At 39.8% G+C, this 20,196-nt stretch overlaps 1 protein-coding gene across 6 annotated transcripts in view; it reads right to left on the bottom strand.

Moving 5' to 3' along the window:
* Window positions 1-19,543, bottom strand: part of ABL2 (ABL proto-oncogene 2, non-receptor tyrosine kinase) — a 105,777-nt gene extending 86,234 nt beyond the window's left edge. For 4 of the 6 annotated variants that reach the window (XM_081485926.1, XM_081485939.1, XM_081485927.1 and 1 more), the window contains exon 1: window positions 19,033-19,543. In XM_081485926.1, coding sequence (XP_081342052.1) covers window positions 19,033-19,189 — 157 coding nt within the window. In that variant the 5' untranslated portion in view covers window positions 19,190-19,543. The remainder of the gene's footprint in view (window positions 1-19,032) is intronic. The other 2 variants (XM_081485928.1, XM_081485932.1) reach the window with 1 other exon arrangement.
* Window positions 19,544-20,196: the final 653 nt, after the last annotated feature.

Below are 20,196 nucleotides of genomic sequence, written 5' to 3'. Positions count from 1 at the left end.
GGTGACAATAGTGAAGTCGCTCAGTCATGTCTGACTCTTTGCGACCCCATGGACTGCAGCCTATCAGGCTCCTCCATCCATAGGATTTTTCCAGGCAAGAGTTCTGGAGTGGGTTGCCATATCCTTCTCCAGAGGATCTTCCCAACCCAGGGATCAAACCCAGGTCTCCTGCATTGCAGGCAGACGCTTTACTGTCTGAGCCACCAGGGAAGCTCCTAACAGGCAGAATCCCTCTGGCCACCTCTGCCAAGACCCCCTCCCCCAATACACACAGTGATCTTCACTCAACAGGTAGTGCAAATGACAAACTTTTGACATGTTAATCCGATAAAACTAGGGTGGGAGGAGCTATTGTTACTAACCCATAACCTAGTCTATCCTAACTATAGACAATCCAACTGACTCTAAAGTTAATACAAAAAAAAAAATAAGCAAGCAGGAAGAGCCAGTAATATTCTGCAAATACAGAGAAATGAACTAGCCCCACTGGGAGAAACAATAAAGAGCTAATACTTACATAGCACTAACAACATGCCAAACATTATTCCTACGCACTTTGCTTATATATCTATAAGCACTTATATTAAGTCATTTATTCCTTATAACAACCTTATTAGATAGGTGTTATCATCTCCATTTTACAAATAAGGACACTGAATTACAGGGATGTTAAGTAACTTGCCCAAGATCACACAGCTAAGGAAGTAAAGATTTAAAGCAAGGCAGTTTAGCACAAAAGTCTATATATTCTTAACCGTCATGCTATAATGCACATTATAAAAACACAGTAATTAAAACAGTGTGATACTGACATATTATTAGGCAAATCAGAAAGAACAGAAAATCCAGAAACAAAACCAAATGCACACAGAATTTTAGTATACAAAAAGGTAAAGCCAGTTATTCAATAAGTGGCTATTTTGAAATCCTTATATCCTGTCAGCAATTCCAATTCAAGGCTTTTGTTCTATAGCTATTCCTAGCATATGTTTAAAATGATGCATATTTTTCACTACAGTACTGTTTGAAAACAATTAAATAATTCATCCATACAATGAAAAGCCATGCATTAAAAAAAAAAAAGCAAGTTCTTTATTTATTAACATGGAAGAATCTCTAAGACAAATTAAGTAGGAAGGGTAGGAATGAGATGCAAAACAGTAACACAATATGCTTCCAATGGTCTTAAAAAAAAAGGACTGGGGAGATACACATGCATGCATACACAAACACACACACACACCTCTGAAAGTACACACAAGAAACTGGTGGTTTGGATTGCCAAAATCTGAGTGGCCAAGGAAAACGTGGTGGCAGAAACACTTCTGCACCATTTGATTTTTGAACTATATAAAGGTACTGAGCATTCAATAAATAAATAAATGACTTAAATTTTACAAGAGAAAAAGACTGAGCCATTCAGCAGCAGGAATAAATGCCAGAAGAATACGCTGAGAGCTGTCATGATGAAGAAGCTGAGCAGCCATTACACTCCATATACCGCAAGCTGAAACAGAGAAAGCCAGCTGGAAGAAAGAAAAACTGAACAGATGTACAGAGCGAAAAAAAAGTTGTCAAAACCTTACAGCCCCTAAAAGAGAAAGATGGAGTATGCAGTCTTGATTTCTAATGGCTTACTAGCTCCAGTTACCATTAGGCCCAGATCTACCATGATTCCCATCGATGGAGTGTCATGATCCCCAGAGTAGCCACATACAACACATGCTTCCACTGGCGTTCACTCCACTGGTTCACCATTTCCTTTTTTTTTTTCTTAAGGCCCCTACAACTATTCTATTCATATGAATGAGAAGGCATTTCAGGATAATTTCAAAGTGCCCTCTGTGAAAGAGGAAAGAAAGACTGTGATCTAATTGAAGAGCTAGAAATATCCAATCAGAATGGTGATAATTGTACCAAAATAAAACTATACATTATACTTACCTATACATCCAGAAGCACTGAAATCTGGGAATTACACCTAGATACAGAAGAAACCTAAATACAATACACTGCTTGGTATTAAGGTATCAAAATTATCTCAGTCTTAACATTACCATAATTGCTAAGTACATTAACCAACAAACATGTTAGAAAGGCAACTTTAAAAAAACATACTATGCTATGGTTCAGTTCAGTTCAGTAGCTCAGTCGTGTCCGACTCTTTGCAACCCCATGAATTGCAGCACGCCAGGCCTCCCTGTCCATCACTAACTCCCGGAGTCTACACAAACCCATGTCCATCGAGTCGGTGATGCCATCCAACCATCTCATCCTCTGTCGTCCCCTTCTCCTCCCACCCCCAATCCTACCCAGCATTAGGGTCTTTTCAATGAGTCAACCCTTCGCATGAGGTGGCCAAAGTATTGGAGTTTCAGCTTCAACATCAGACCTTCCAATGAACACCCAGGATTGATTTCTTTTAGGATGGATTGATTGGATCTCCTTGCAGTCCAAGGGACTCTCAAGAGTCTTCTCCAACACCACAGTTCAAAAGCATCAATTCTTTGGCGCTCAGCTTTCTTCACTGTCCAACTCTCACATCCATACATGACCACTGGAAAAACCATAGCCTTGACCAGACGGACTTCTGTTGGCAAAGTAATGTCTCTGCTTTTAAATATGCTATCTAGGTTGGTCATAACCTTCCTTCCAAGGAGTAAGCATCTTTTAATGCTATGGTTAGTCACTCAGAAGTGTCTGACTCTTTGTAACTCCATGGACTGCAGCCAGGCTCCTCTGTCCATGGGGATTCTTCAGGCAAGAATACTGGAGTGGGTTACCATGCCCACCTCCAGCGGATCTTCCCAGCCTAGGGATCAAACTCATGTCTCTCGCATTGCAGGCGGATTCTTTACCATCTGAGCCACCAGGGAAACCCAATTTTTGAGGACTTAAGATTTTATCATGTACCCTCTGGGCATTTTACATATAATAATTAATTCTCATAACTCTATGAGGCAGGGACTATTACCATGACTATTTTACAGAGGAGGAAACAGACACATATAAAAAATTGAGAACCCTAAGAGACCTTAGAAACTATGTATTACCCCATCAAGCTATTTATTTTCCACTCATGTCAAAATATTGGTGTTAAATCAAAAATTTAATACAGGATTTAAACCTACATAGTCTAACACCAGCAACCACAATATTAACAGCATGCTTATAAATGGCACCGACTGCTGTTATAATCGAAAGCACTCAACTAGAAAATCCAAAAGCTTCAAGACCTGCAAGTGTGAAAACTGTTTATATCAAGATGAGGGAGCAAACAAAAAGTCATTCCTGATAGATAAATAATCTCTTAAATATGATTTTTTTAAAAACCATTTTCCTGTTAACAGTAATTATCTAGCTTTCTTTTATTAGTATTTCTTTTAAACTCAATTCTATAAAATACCTAAGGAGGCACAAACAAGTACACGAAGACTAGTCTCAAAATAAAAAAAATGGTAATATTTATTAATCCTTAATAAAGTGAACTATATACATTATATTGTATTTTTCCTTCATTTTATTATCATGAAAGCTCTGTGAAGACAGTGGAGCATCAGTGTAGAGTATTTACCGCTAGGTGCAGCAGAAACTTGGGAAAACCACAAAAGTTAAGTCAGGCTCTGCTTCCTATCAGGTATGTGGCCTTTAAGGTAACTAAGATACTTACTCCCTCTCAGCTAAGTGCCTTCATATGTAAAACCAGGAGATATGTATAGCTTCCAAGGTTGTGCTGAGGATTAAGTGATATCATAGAATAAAGGGTCTGGGATACAAGCACTCAACCCTTTCCCAATGCTATTATGTTACTATTAAAGAACAATGGTTAGGAGAATAACATTAAGAGTTAGACATGTCTTACTATGAGACCCGTTTTCATTATTTGCCAAGGAATAATGAGGTAACATCTGAAGCATGGAGTTTGGCACATAAATACTGAATATTATTACATAAATACTACTACCAAAAGCAAAGATTAACTAGAAACTAAACCTAGAAAGATAATAAAAACTAGACTCTAATTTTTTGTGCTCTTCTACTAAAAAGCCTCTTGATGAAAGTGAAAGAGGAGAGTGAAAAAGTTGGCTTAAAACTCAACATTCAGAAAACTAAGATCATGGCATCTGGTCCCATCACTTCATGGGAAATAGATGGGGAAACAGTGGAAACAGTGTCAGACTTTATTTTTTTTGGGCTCCAAAATCACTGCAGATGGTGATTGCAGCCATGAAATTAAAAGACGCTTACTCCTTGGAAGGAAAGTTATGACCAGCCTAGATAGCATATTGAAAAGCAGAGACATTACTTTGCCAACAAAGGTCCGTCTAGTGAAGGCTATCGTTTTTCCAGTAGTCATGTATGGATGTGAGAGTTGGACTGTGAAGAAGGCTGAGCACCGAAGAATTGATGTTTTTGAACTGTGGTGTTGGAGAAGACTCTTGAGAGTCCCTTGGACTGCAAGGAGATCCAACCAGTCCATCCTAAAGGAGATCAGTCCTGGGTGTTCATTGGAGGGACTGATGTTGAAGCTGAAACTCCAATACTTTGGCCACCTCATGAGAAGAGTTGTCTCATTGGAAAAGACTCTGATGCTGGGAAGGATTGAGGGCAGGAGGAGAAGGGGACGACAGAGGATGAGATGGCTGAATGGCATCACCAACTCGATGGACATGAGTTTGGGTAAACTCCGGGAGTTGGTGATGGAGAGGGAGGCCAGGTGTGCTGCAGTTCATGGGGTCACAGAGTCAGACACGACTGAGCGACTGAACTGAACTACACTACATGTCCATGATCAACTTGTTTCATGTACCTAAGCATTAGTTTATCTACCTGTAAATTAAATATATCAAAATACTGAGCATTCCCTGGCAGTCCAGTGGTTAGAACTCCACGTTTTCACCGTCAAGGGCCCAGGTTTCAATCCCTGATCAGGGAACTAAGATCATGCAAGCTGTGCAGTGTCCCCTCCCAAAAAAAAAAAAGTATATTCTACCTAGCCTGTCTGGCTACCAAATTCATAAATTTCATCTTAAAACCACCAACATCCTCACATATATACATGCTCACCCTCAAGGAAAAGAAACAAAAGCAGCAGGAGATTGAGAAATTTAGAGATTCAGAGTAATGACCAAAAATAGCAAGTTCTACAGTGCCGGTTTAAGATTTTAATAAGAAACATTAATATCAAATACTTTAAATGAGGAAAAATTTTTTTAAAAAGAAACACGTAAAATAATGAAAAACAGTGTTAAATTTATAGTTGCTACAAAAAACTGGAAATACTTTTCAGACATTTTGAGGACCTGTCTAGCTCACAAGGCTTTTCTGAAACATCCTTCTCACACGTGGTAGGCCAAGAGCAGTCAAATACACTCTAGATCAGGAGTTCTCAATCAGGGGTGATTTTACCTCCAAGGGAATTTTGGCAATATCTAGAGATATTTTTTGGTTGTTAGTTAGATGGTGAGTGCTACTGGCATCTAGCTGATAGGGCCAAAGACACTGCTAAATTCAACACCCAGGACAACTTCCACAAAGGATCATTCAGCCTAAAATGTCAATGTTACAGAGGTGATCTAACCACCAGTCACAGTGGCGATTCCAATCCTGAGACTCTACAACTGAGACTAAGAAGTCTCAGTTTAATACGGGCCATCCTTTTGATCAGAAAAGATTACAAAAAAAAAAAGGAAATTGTGGTATGAATTAAGTGTCTAAGAGATAATAAAGTGAGCAAACACAAGCCAAAACAAGAGACAGAATAAATAAATACTGCCTGAGATTTTAGCAGCCTTCCACTTCCTGTTTCTGGGCCAGCCTAACTACATTTCTGTCCTTGAGTCTCCACTATCTCCACACAAATTTTCTGTGTATTACATAATCTGCAGTTGATCTTTCCCACTTGTAACCAAGAGTCCTACTCACACATATTACCCACAGAAAACTGCTAAGGGAAAAGAAGTAACTACAGAGAGTATGTAATACCTACAGTTCAACATAAGTAAATCAAAAATAAATTTGATGAAACTTTATAATAGTAAGAAAATGGCGAGGTATTGAAAAAAGATCAATAAGAACTAATCTATAAATATAAGGAAAACAAGGAAAATAGGGCAAATAATGTGGAAACCAGGGAAGAGTCAAAATTTCCTAAACTAGAAGGACAACCAAAAACCAAGACAAGTGGTACATTCCATAGAAATTGAGAAATAATCATTTAAGACAGACTTCTCAAGCATCTATGTACCAAACTCTTAATCTTTAGGAGGAAGAATTTTATAGAACTCAATAGCATAAAAACAGTTCAATTGAAAGATGGGCAGAGGCCTTCCCTGGTGGCACAGAGGATGAGAATCCACCTGCCAATGCAGGGAACACGGGTTCAATCTCTCGTCCACGAAGATTCTACATGCCACAGAGCAACTAAGCCCCTGTGCCACAACTACTGAGCCTGCGTGCCTTAACTATCGAGCCCACATGCTGCAACTACTGAAGCTGGTCTGTGCTCTGCAACAAGAGAAGCCACTTCAGTGAGAAGCCCGTGCACCACAACTAGAGGGTAGCACCTACTCTCTGCAACTAGAGAAAGTCTGCATGCAACAACGAAGACACAGCACAACCAAAAAAATTAAGAAAGTAAAAAAACTGAAAATGGGCAGGGAATTCCCTGGTGGTCCCCGTGGTTAGGACTTTGTGCTTCACTGATGAGAGCATGGGTTCAGTCTCTGGAACTAAGATCCTACAAGCTGCACCATGAGGCCAAAAAGAGAAAGAAAAAAATAAATTAAAAATGGGCAGAGAATCTGAATAGACATTTTTTCAAAGGAGACATACAAGCGGGCAACAGGTATATGAAAAGGTGCTCAACATCACTGTTACCAGCGAAATGCAAATCAAAACCACAAAGAGCTATCACCCCATTCTGGTTAGAATGGCTATCATTTAACCAAAAAAAAAAAAAGGCCACCAAAAAAAGCTCAAGAGATACCAAGGATTGGCAAGAATGTGGAGAAAAAGGAGCCGTTCTGCACTGTTAGTGGGAATGTAAACTGGTGCAACCACCACAGAAAACAGTATAGAGGTTCCTCAAAAAATTAAAAACAGACCTACCATATGAGCCAATGATCTGACTTCTGTATTTATATCCAAAGGAAGTGAAAACAAGATTTTGATGGTATATCTGCATTCCCATGTTCACTAAGCATTACTCACAACAGCCAAGACAGAATACAACCTAAGTGTCCATCAAGAGATGAATGGATAAATACGTGTGTATATATATTCACACAACAGAATATTTCAGCCATGAGAAAGAAGGCAATCTTGCCAGTTGCAACAACTTGAATGAATTTTGAGAGCATTACACTAAGTGAAATAAGTCTGAACAGAAAAAGGCAAATATTGTATGGTATCACTTATATGTGGAAATCTAAAAAAGCTGCACTCAGAGAAGCAAGAGAGAAAAGTGATGGTTAACAAGGCCTAAGAAGTAGGGGAATGAGGAGACATTGGTCAAAGGGTACAAACTTCCAGTCATAAAATTAACAAGTTTTGAAGATCTAATATACAGCAGCATAGTGATTATAATAACACCATACTATATATTTGAAAACTGCTAAGAGTAGATTTTACATGTTCTCACCACAAAAAAGAAATGGTAATTATATGACTTGATGGAAGTGTTATTAGATAATGCTATAATGGTAATCACATTACAATACATAAAAGTATCAACAGCTGTATATGTACGTTAAACTTACACAATATTATGTTAACCATATCCCAATAAGCTAGAGGAAAAAAAGAGGAAGAATTTTTAAAATAAAAAGATTTTATATGCTAAGGAAAAAAAACAAACAGATAAATATAAAAGGATAACCATGACCCCAGACTTGAGAAAGTAACAGCTTGGTAGAAAATTTAACAGAGCTAAAGCCATCCTGACACATGCCATAGCCAAGATGACTTTTCTCTTTGAAGACAGCTAATAATCTCAAGAAACCTATAACTTGAAATAATTAAATCAAAGAACTTACAAATCCATCAGAATTTTCCGAAACAACAGGATTAACTTCCCTTGTGGCTCAGATGGTAAAGAATCCACCTGCAATGTGGGAGATCTGAGTTCGATCCCTGGGTTGGGAAAATCCCCCGGAGGAGGGAAAGACCACCCACTCCAGTATTCTGGCCTGGAGAATTCTATGGACTGTATAGTTCATGGGGTCGCAAAGAGTCGGCCACAACTGAGCGACTTTCACTTCACTTCAAAATAGAAAATGAAAAATATAATGATAACGACAGAATGAAACATTATGATATCCTAAGACTTGAAAGTGTAGTTAAGCTAAAAATAGGGTAGTAAAAGGAAAAACATACACTGGATAATGAAGCCAAATTCAAAGTAACTTTTTTACCAATCAGTAACTGCAAAGAAAACTCAAAGCACCCTAAGTGAACAATGCAAAAAAAAACACCTCTACCTGCTGAATACATCAACTCATTTAAATTTATCGAGCATCAGCTTTGTGCCTGTCACGGCTCTGGTGGTGGACAAGATCAAGTTCCTGCTCTCATAGAGCTTATCATTTAAAGCAAGACTGTCCAACAGAAATGGGAGCCACAAATATAAGCAAAAATATGTCATTTTACAGATGATGGCAGCTAAGTTAAATTTTTTAATCATTAAATTTTAATAATCTATTTAATCTGGCATATAAAACACTATCATGTCAACATGTAATGAACATAAAAATATTAATGTGATATTTTATATTCTTGTTTACATACTGAGTTTTCGAAATGTAGTGTTATTTTAACACAGCTCTTCTCAATTAGGACAAAGAACATTTGCTAAACAGTCACATGTGGCTAGTAGCTGCCATACTGGACACTGCCGACCTGGGAAAAGGGATGGGGCTGCTTCCCCCCCCTCCAAATTTTGTCATATTCTTTGACTACTTATAAACTGTCCGCATATATTTCTCTGATAAAAATAACTAAAAAGAGCTTTCTGGTCAGAGCAAATAGCAACTCCAACCATCTATTTTATGCAAAACTGGAAAACAACCTACCATCAATATGAAAACTGAATAAACTGTGGTGTACAAAGGAATACTGAACTATATTATTTCAACACGGATGTATCTCAGAATCACACAGGATAAAAAATAAAGTTGCAAGATGATATGTCTGGCATAGCATTTATGTAAATCTTTCAAACATACAGAGTTACAAACTAGTGTTCACACACACACACTCTATAGATAATTACAAGTGGAATAAAATCCAACTATGTGGAAGGGAAGGATAAACACCATCAGGGTAGTGTTAACCTCAGGATATGGAGAGAAGAATGGGTTTGAGAAGGTCTGCAAAGTGTATTCAACTGTCTCTATAATTTTTTTTTAAATGTGACAGAACATTAACAGTTGTTAAATCTGGGTGATGGGTACCTGGACATTCTGCTATATGTACTTTTCTGTATGTTTGAAATACTTCCTTTTTAAAAAAATGCTTTCTTCACATTTCTACTTCTGAATAGACCACAGTTTATTGGTATCAGAAAGTTAACTTCTGATAAAAATACATATTTATCAAAGAAAATATTCTTTCCTCATACCTCCTTAAAAGTTAAATCTCAGTTTCACAGAATTAAACATAGCACAAGAATCTGGTCTTAGAGTTAGCTAATGGATTATCAAAGTTAAAAATACATATATTGATTCAGAAGCTAAACACAAGTCCCAATGCAATCTGGAGAGAATCTGGAACTCCTCTGTAGTATCCATAGAACACATCTTTTCCACAGCTAAAAGGTTTACATTTACCAAAAATCAATGCTCAGAGGTCTCAACTACTGATGTAGCACTGTGACTGAACTGTCAACATTAGGAACATATTTACCAAACTTAATATACTCCTCAGTGCAAACATATACAATAAATCACACGCTTTATCCTAGGTGCTAGTCACAAATGACATTTCTTTCTGCAAAACGTGGAGAAAAAATAGTGTGAAAGAACACCTATATATGCTTTAGATACATGTACTATATATAGGCTTCCCTGGTGACTCACTGGTAAAGTATCCAACTGCCAATGCAGGAGACACAGGTTCAATCCCTGAGCTGGAAAGATCCCCTGGAGAAGGAAATGGCAACCCACTCCAGTATTCTTGCTTGGAAAACCCCATAAACAGAAGAGTGTGGAACATTATAGTCCATGGGGTCATAAAGAGTCAGACACAACTAAGCGACTGAGCACGCACACATACCTCTTTACAGATTTTTATACAATTAAAAAAGCAAATTTCAAAATAAAAGAAAGCTACTATAACAAAAACCTTCAAGTATCAACCTTTCTTCCCCATAAGAAACAGATGGGTGATAAGAATTGTGCCAGTTAGCACTGTTAGTTTTAGAAAATGTTTTCTTAGTAATTACCTGGAACCACAAGATGCTAAGTGGCGCTCTTTGGTCCTAACTCAGTATTATTTTAATTTGCTGGAATTAGCATAGAGAAAGGAATATGTTAACAAAATTGTCTGTGTACATACTGTATATTATATTAAGCCAGAACAGAACATTTTCTTTGACCTTGACCACATCAAGTGAAAGGTTTCTAGACCCTCCCTCTCTTGGGAAAGCAAGCCAGGGAATATAAATTGCCTGGGCCTGCTGGTGAGCTTTGTGTTCTGCTGGATCAAAAGCCAATACTGGCAGAGTTAACTACACAGGAGCCTGCAGCAGTACCACTACCATAGACTCAGCACATTTACACCATGAAGCAAAGAGACAGAAAAGGCTCAATATAGTTCTTCTTTTTCTAAGCAACCAAAATTATACTTGGCATGGTATTATATTTAATGGGTATTAATCTGTACATTGGAGTGAAAGTTCAATTGAAAATAACTGAACTGAGAAATCACTATAATTAGTATAATAATCACAAATTTATAGACTAAAATTATGCCCTCAACCCAAAAATGCAGAGATTAATAACCAAGAGTTATTATACAAAATATGTACTTCTCCACACACTGACACAACAAAACAAGGCTAGTTTTTTTTTAACTGTTTCATCAGAGTGTTCATCAGTATCTACTTAAGCAGCATCATTCTTTGGGACAGCAATTCTGCCTAAATTATACCTAAAAATTCTCTTTGCAACATTAACACAGCCAATTACTATTAACTGAATATAGAAACATAGAAAATACTCTGGGATGTTAAATTTTTTCCAAAAAATTGTCATGTTACCTAAAAAGGAGAAACATCCTTATAAGTTGCATATTGCAAGGATAAACTAAACAGATCACTTTAAGTGGCTATAAACATACCAATACAAAGAGAAAAGGAGAGGTATAATCTATCAACGAGAGTGGGGGGTGTCAGTCTTTAAATAAGAAATGCTAGTAATACTGAATCTAGAGGTTAAGCCAGTCGTTCAACATTATCATGAGATTTCAAACTGCACTGTGATTGCCTACTGCTCCCTGTGTTACTGTCCCTGCTCCCATGATACCTAAGCCTCAATCCACAGTCACAGAGTCAATATACAGATCTACCGCTGGTCTCCTGTGTGCTCCCTCAGTCGTATCCAACTCTTTGCGACCCCGTGGACTATAGCCTGCCAGACTCCTCTGTTCCTGGGATTTTCCAGGCAAGAATACTGGGATCAGTTGCCATTCCCTTCTCCAGGGGATCCTCCCGACCCAGGAATCGAATCCTTGTCTCCTACACTGGCAGGTGGATTCTTTACCACTGAGCCACTTGGGAAGCCCAACCCTGGTCTACCATGCTGAAAACCTCATCATTGGTCTCAAGAGAGATGGGGTAAAAAGAAAAAACTAATAATCTTCCCATATACACACACATACAAATACATATGTGCATAAACACAAACCTCAAAAGGTAACTAGGCACCATCATACCATAACTGTAGAATCACAATTAGGTACCCATCTTTGGCCTCTAATCTTTTTCAATTTGGACAAGCAGGATTTTATGGAGTTTAAGTGAAAAAAAAAAAACCTAATTTTAAGTACTTAGAACATGCTTGCCACACAGCAGCACTCAATAAGTGGCAATTATTTCTTCACGGCTTCTTCCCGGGACTAGGGCCCACTCTAGATCTGTCAGCAGAACTCTGTCTCTTCCCTCCATTTTTCCCGACACAAAATTCTTTCAAAAGTGCATCTCTTGACAGAATTTCAATATACAAACTTTAAGAGATTTAAAAAAAAAAAAAGGTTGAGGCCAAAGCATCTTTTCCTGACACAAAAAGGTTGTATAAGACCAGTGGACACTTGCATGTGGACACTAGACTTGGAACAAATGGATTTTTAAACCAATTTTAAGTAGAAGAGTCAATACATTATGCCTTCTGACAACTGACAATCTTTGAATTGCTTCTGATCCACCAACCACTCTTCTTACTTTCACATTACCAGCAGTTCCCAACGTGGGGCCCCAACCAGCAGCATCCAGCAACACCTGAAAATTTGTTAGAAATGCAAATTCTCAAATCCCACCTCAGACCTAAATAAGAAACTGAGTGTGGGACCCAGCAATCTGGGTCTCCACACAAAAGTTTGAGAACAACTCTATATAATTAGGTGAAGTATCAACAGTGAAACTTCAAATTTATCTATTGCAGAAGAAATCTGTTAAGATTCATGAGGTTAACATTAAGTAAGGAGACACAAAAACGTCTTAAAGGATGTTAGATGAAGGAGATTACAATATAAAAGTCATTATATATTAACTAGCAAATAAATGTGCCAGCTTAAAATGAGGTCTCAACCTAAACTTTACATTTGCCTTGGCTTGTATTTCTGGTTCAACTTCTCTGAAGGAAGAAAAACACCAGTACAAAAAGAGTAAGAAAGAACGATAAAACCAATCACCCTAAGAGGTTAACATTTAACCTCAAGGAAGGCAGGCGTAAGGTGATTTCAGAGTCCCAAAATTTCCCTATCTTTTTGCTGCTTTCTTAAAGTCCCTTGATAATCAAGAGTCACTTGAGAGAATAACAGACTTCGTGAAAACAGATTTAAAATGTAAGAATACATTCAAATCAGTTCTAATGAGGTGGATGAAACTGGAGCCTATTATACAGAGTGAAGTAAGCCAGAAAGAAAAACACCAAAACAGTATACTAACACATATATATGGTATTTAGTTAATCGGTAAAGATCACCCTGTATGCGAGACCTCAAAAGAGACACAGATAAATAGAACAGTGTTATGGACTCTAAGGGAGAGGGCGAGGGCAGGATGATATGGGAGAATGGCATTGAAGCATGTAAATTATCATATGTGAAGCGAATCGCCAGTCCAGGTTCGATGCATGATACAGGGCGCTCGGGGCTGGTGCACCGGGATGACCCGGAGGGATGGGATGGGGAGGGAGGTGGGAGGGGGGTTCTGGAAGGGGAAAACATGTACACCCATGGTGGATTCATGGCAATGTATGGCAAAACAAATACAATATTGTAAAGTTAAAAAATAGATAAATAAACTAATTTAAAAAATAAATAAATAAAAATAAAATGTAAATGCTAAGACAATTCTACACTTCAAAATGCCTTAAGATAGCTTACAATATTTTCACATGAAACTCATAATTTTCACAATCATTTTGAGGTAAATAACAGTGCCAACAACAAAACTACTATTTATTATTCACGAACCTTACAAAATTTTATTATTTAATTCAACTGTTGAGGTTGGTGTTATAACCATTTACTAATGTAAGACACGGTAACATCTGAATCCAATTCTACCTGATTTTAAAACTTATGTTCTTTAAATCTCTACACAATGGCAAGATGTGGAGACAAAGGCTCGAGTTTCAGCATCATAACTTAAAGAGCTATGTGCTGAAATACTTGGAAAGTCACTCAATTCTCTTTACTGTGCATCTATAAAATGGGAAGATTAGTATCTGTCCTCACCTATTTCAGAGTACAGTTGACCCTTGAACAACTTGGGAGTTGGGGTGCCTACCCTCCAAGAAGTCAAAAATCCACTTATAACTTTACAGGTGGGTCTTCCACATCTGGGGTTGGCATCTGTGGATTCAACCTATCGCAATAAAACTACAGTACATATTTATTGAAAAAAATCTGCCTACATGTGGACTCTTGAAGTTCAAACCCGTGTAGTTCAAGGGCCAATTATAATTGTAAAGATCAAAATAAGATAAAGGACATAAAAGGTGTTCATAAGCTCTTTAAAAAAACTACACAAATATAAATTATCATCATCATTACTGACATTGATAGAAAAGAGTGAAGAGAGGAAAGAAAACAACGATACAGTATAGGGATAGGAAGGGGGAAAGATGCTGGTTTTTCTTTTGTTTGGCTTTTATTTCCTTATTAAAGCAAGTTGAAGACCCTTAAGGAGAAACTTTAGATTTCAAAATTTACCTGTGACCTTACTGTCAATTGGGCTGTAATAAAACAATCTGTGTCACAAATTATTGTTACTTTTCTAAAAATACACACACACACACACAACTATATACTTGTATCTTACACAGATATGGAGGTTAATAAAAATGTTAACAGCTGACTTACTTTTAAAAGTTTAGTTCTCCTAAGAATCAGTGACCACTATACTGCTGCTGCTGCTAAGTCGCTTCAGTTGTGTCCGACTCTGCGCGACACCACAGACAGCATCCCACCAGGCTCCCCCGTCCCTGGGATTCTCCAGGCAAGAACACTGGAGTGGATTGCCATTTCCTTCTCCAATGCATGAAAGTGAAAAGCGAAAGTGAAGTCGCTCAGTCGTGTCCAACTCTTAGCGACCCCATGGACTGCAGCCTACCAGGCTCCTCCATCCATGGGATTTTCCAGGCAAGAGTACTGGAGTGGGTTGCCATTGCCTTCTTCGGACCACTATACTAGGTCACCATAATTCAAATTCCCTTGCAAACAGCATTCCTGTTCTTTTCTACTGTATCCTTTTCAACCTGTGGTGCCTACGTCTTTCATTCTGCAAATATTAAAACATGAACTACAAATCCTAAATAAATGAGACCACTTAAAATGATGAGCTCGATTTAAAAAGGTAAAAATTTTATTATTCAAAACTTCACAACTTAAGGTTTATTTTTAATAGCATTTACAGCAAATGAGTGAGAGAAGGAAGTAAAGTTGAAGTGAAATCACTCAATTGTTGTGAGGTATGTCAGATATTAAAAAGACAAGGAAAAGTATTCAACCCTAGATTACCAATCATTAAATGTCAACTCACCGAAAAGGTTCAATAACAGAGTTCAGAAAAGTCACAGCACTCACCTCTTTCACACCAAAAACAGCCCAACTATTTTTATTCCTTCTACATTACATTCACAAAAAGCATTTTTGGCAAAGCAAGTTATTACAATAACTTACATTTTAATAAAAAAATACTGTTCTCATTTTCAAAGAGAAAATACCAAAAAATCATGGACTTTGATAAAGCATTTCTATAAACGTACATACATTTCTAACTACATGCAATATTTAATCTACATTTAAACCTCCATGTAAACTCAGTCTGTCAGGTCTAGCTTTCATATATGAAACTATGTGCTAATACATCAATACTGAAATTCAAGACAGTGATTTGCACACTAGTTGCCAGGTTTTTTGTGTAAATGTCAAACAATAGGTCCACTAAGAAGCTTCTGAATCTAACTGAATTTATTCATTCAAACCAGAATTTATCATGTGTTTCTAAGCACTGGTTCTCACCTAGGGGCAATTTAGCAGTGTCTGGAAACAGTTCTGGTTGTTGCAACAGGAGAGGGTGGGGATTACCAGAAAGAGGTGCTACTGGCATCTAGTTAGTAGAGGCCAAGAATGATGCTAAACACGGTACAAAGCACAGGACCGCTCCCATAACAAAGGATTATCCACCTCAAAATGTCAATACTGCAGAAGTTGAGAAACTCTGAGCTATAGAAGTTTATAAATACTCATCTGTCTAAAAATAGTACTCACTTCTCCTTTGTTTACATATTATTTGCCAATTGTATTCTTTACATACTAGTCTCTGGCAACAAACTTACCGTGTTCCCATCTTTTCAATCAACTTCTAACTTCCAAACTTGTCAATAAAACCAATTTCAAAATCTTTTGTCTTTGATCATCCTTATTTTTAATAATAGGAGGAGGAGTAATGGCCAGACCAAAATATATGCAGCCCTTACTACATGCCAAGCATATTCTAAGTGCCTTGCATACATTAACTCATTAATCTAGGTACTATTATTACCAGGTATTCTTATTAGCCTCATTTTACAAATGAAGAATCCAAGGCACAAAAAGGTTAAATAACTTGCCCAGGGTTACAGATAATAAGCAGTCAAGTAAGGTTTCAAATCCAGACAGAATGGCTCCAGAGTTCATACTCTTAAGTATTACAAAGTCATTGCTCTTCTTTCATCCTCTACATCAGATCATAAAGTCCTTAAGATCCACAAGGACAGGGACCTTGTTATGTTCACAGCAGCATCTCAGAGTCCAGTACATAATAGGTGCTCAAAAAACTTGTTTGTTGAATGAAGTATATCTCAAATTCACCCCACCTGTTTCCATTGCCTCCACGCAAGGCCAAGTCTCTGAGCACCTCATACTTAGGTTTCTTCACATATCCTATGTACTAACCAATCAAGTGAAAGGATATAAACTCCTCTGCCACATTTTCGATAACACAGTCCATAACCCAACGTGATCCAAGTTTTCTTCCCACTGCTTCTCAATTAGAATCATAGTATCTTAGAGTCAGAAGGTACCTTAGAGATCATCCAATCTAACATTTAACAAGAAACCCAAAGACAGTAAGTGGCTAAATCACCCAGCCAGGTGAAGCCAGGATCAGAACTTGATTCCTGCAATTTTTGCTCAAGGATTCACTCCTGGAAGATTTACTTCATTCATGTCAGATGTCTGCTCACTATTTCATCAACAAAATAAGTTCATTTCAATTGTCCACACTTTAGTTGTTTCTCCTGAACAGCCTGCCCTTTTTCTTGCTCCATAGATCCAAATCCTGTCCACCCTTCAAAATCTCTCCCTATTCCCTTCTTCATGACCTCCTCCTTCTCAGAAAATCTTAAGTCTTGAATAGAGACTAAAGGAAGAGGATCACCATTGCCCACAGGGCCAAGTTTAATACATACTAACACCTTCCACAATGCAAAGCTGCTTGGATCATTTCTTCCCTGAAAACTATTTACCCATTCTTTCCTCCTGCAATGCAGGAAGTGATTTCAATAAAGACTAACTTATATGGCACCTTCATAAAATGTTCACATCTCTGGAAGAGAGGCTCACATCTTTAATAGTAGACATGTAACACTTGAATGGCCCAAATCACCTATATCTCTTCCATTAAGAATCTCAGCTTGTTCACAAAGTCCAAACCCAGAACTCTGATACAACTCACCAACTCTTTCTCTGCATAACACCATTTGTCTTAACTTCCTCCAAAACTCCATTTCTAAGGAACAGTTCACATTTCCTTCCTTCTTCCCTACACTATGCAGAAAAGAACACCCTCTTTTCTCTTTTATTATTTTCCTTATGCCTCTTCCGGAGAAGGCAATGGCACCCCACTCCAGTACTCTTGCCTGGAAAATCCCATGGACGGAGGAGCCTGGTAGGCTATAGTCCATGGGGTCGCTAAGAGTCAGACACGACTGAGCGACTTCACTTTAACTTTTCCCTTTCATGCACTGGAGAAGGAAATGGCAACCCACTCCAGTATTCTTGCCTGGAGAATCCTAGGGACGGCGGAGCCTGGTGGGCTGCCGTCTATAGGGTCGCACAGAGTCGGACATGACTGAAGCGACTTAGCAGCAGTATGCCTCTTCAGTGAAATTCCAGTTTGCTGCGGCTCAGCCAACCTCAACTATCCAGTCCTTTATATAGAAGTCACATCTATTTCTTCAGCCTCCCTCAGATCTTAGGGTATCTCAGCTCCATGAAGGTCAGTCTTTTTCCCTTCTTCCTTTAGACAAGTGGCCTCAAAAGGTGTGGGTGCAGCTAAGAGGAGTGCAAAAGGACCCACTGGACTGCAGGAAAGAATAGATTAGAACTCTTGTTATATTTATTTTTTCATCTCATCCTTTCTTAAATTCTGCTTCTGTGTACATTTGTAAGTTACATATTAGTACAGTGGGACAAACATATAATATACATAAATTCTTGGAGTAGATGATCAAGAGATATTAAAAACTGCAGTTGGAGACAACTTAAAAATACCTTGATATGAGGCCAAAGTCATAGGTTCCAGACCATAGAGAGGATATATGTTTGTATACATGCACACATGATAGGCAGAAAAACTCTTGTTCCTACCCAAAGTCCTAACTATACCCACCAACGTCAGACCCCTGCCAGCCATCTCAGAATTGTGTCCTACTCAAAAAGAGCAGAACAGAGGATGGTTTGGCAAAACCCTTCACTTCCAGTTCGAAATAAAAAAATTTCAATTGCTGAGTTACTATCCTTACCTTTCCTATAGAAGGGGATTTCAGGGCACTGTTCACTATCCTAACACCGCTCATTGCCTGGCTTGTACGTCTAGTTCACAGGCCACTACCTCCTGAGATTCAGTTCCTATTTCCCAATCCCTCGAGGCACAACTCACTGTCCCTTCGATAACAACCGATTTATGCTAACACCTGGATTAAGCTCACACCTCCCTTCAGTCTCCTCTCCCCTGAGGATAGCATGTACCGTCCTCCCCGCGCCGCACAGTCGTGTCCAGTGTAGACGACAGTCCATCCAAGATCCCTAAGACCACTTCTCTTTCCTCCTCCGCCCCCGGGAGCTGCCAGCCAGGCTGGAGACGGGAGGGGGGAGGGGTGTGACTCGCCTCCCGTGACTGGCCCAGATGGCAGCCGATTCCGCCCCCACTCTCGGGCACCCCTCCACCCGCTCGACCCCCTAAGGCTGCCTGTCTGCCTCCCACCCCGCCCCAACTCCACCTCCGGCCTCCCCCACGCCCTCACGCCGGCTCCCGGGCACACTCACCATGCTGGGTGAAGATATTGAAGCCGGCCTCTGCGGTGCGCCCCACCAGGTCCCGCCTGCGACCGGAGGGCCTGGCTGCGCTGCTGCCCCGGATCCCGCGGGGTTGCGACTGCTGAAGCCCCGGAGCCTCCCCGACGCGGCCCACCTGCTGCCCCATCCCTGCGCTCGCTCACTCCCGCGCCCCCGACGACCCCTGGTCACATTCCTCCTCGGCTCCGGCCTCGGGTTCCAGGCGCTGCTCCGGCCTCTCCTTCCCAATCCAGGCCCCGGCCCTGAGCGGTCCGGCCGCCTGCGGCTCCGCACCCGACTCCTCACAGCAGGCGCCGCGCTGCCTCCCGACGCCTCACAGGTTCTCCTTTTCCCTTCCCATCCCGCGGCTCCGCGCCCCCAATGCTGCCGCTGCCGCCGCCGCCGCCATCTTTAAACCACCGAGCACTGGGAGAGCGTGGGACAGAGCGTCTCCTGCCCGCAACCCGACCAGTCATCTCCGCTACTCAGAGGGCGGGCTTCCTGGCGGCCCCGCCCCTCCCGCGCGCCCCCGCCTCCTCGCAGGGTGGGTCCACCCCCACCGCCATCCCCGGTACCCACCTCTTTGGCACGTCTACAGCTGTTTCAGGTCTTTCCGTCCTTCTGTTCCTTCGCGGCAGCTCGGCCTCCCACGTCCGAATCCACCTTAGCCTACCCCTCACACGTTCGGTTCAACGCGCTTACCGCCTTTTGAGGGGTCGGTCGGTTTAAAGGTTTCCCTGTCCCACCTCACCCTGTCAAATCAATCAGTTGCGCTGAGCGCCCCAGGTGCACAGTTCTTTAGCCGACTCAGCTGGGACGGAAAAGCACAAGAAGTTTGGTGCTTGCCATCCAGGTGGGGCTGTCTAAAATACCCTGGAGGATTCCTTTAAACACCCGTGTCAGCAGCAGACATAAAAAAGTAAATGATATAAAATTTACGTGAACATAATAAAGTACATTATTTCATTGTAATTTTTTGAAATTATTTCATTGTAATTATTTTGAAATTATTTCATGATGGAAAGTTGCACTCACCTTGGTTGTCTGTACTCTACAATCTCATTGGGGAAGCAGTTATAACCCGATTCCTCCTGTTATATTATCACGAAGTCCTCTTGAACTTCTTTACCATTTAACCACGTATGTGTTTCTGTT

Source organism: Giraffa tippelskirchi, chromosome 5 (assembly GCF_054371585.1).
Source record: "Giraffa tippelskirchi isolate mGirTip1 chromosome 5, T2T-mGirTip1v1.2.pri, whole genome shotgun sequence".
NCBI classification, from domain to species: Eukaryota; Metazoa; Chordata; class Mammalia; order Artiodactyla; family Giraffidae; genus Giraffa; species Giraffa tippelskirchi.
Note: the sequence above shows the minus strand (reverse complement) of the source record. Positions and strands in the feature narration are given on the sequence as shown.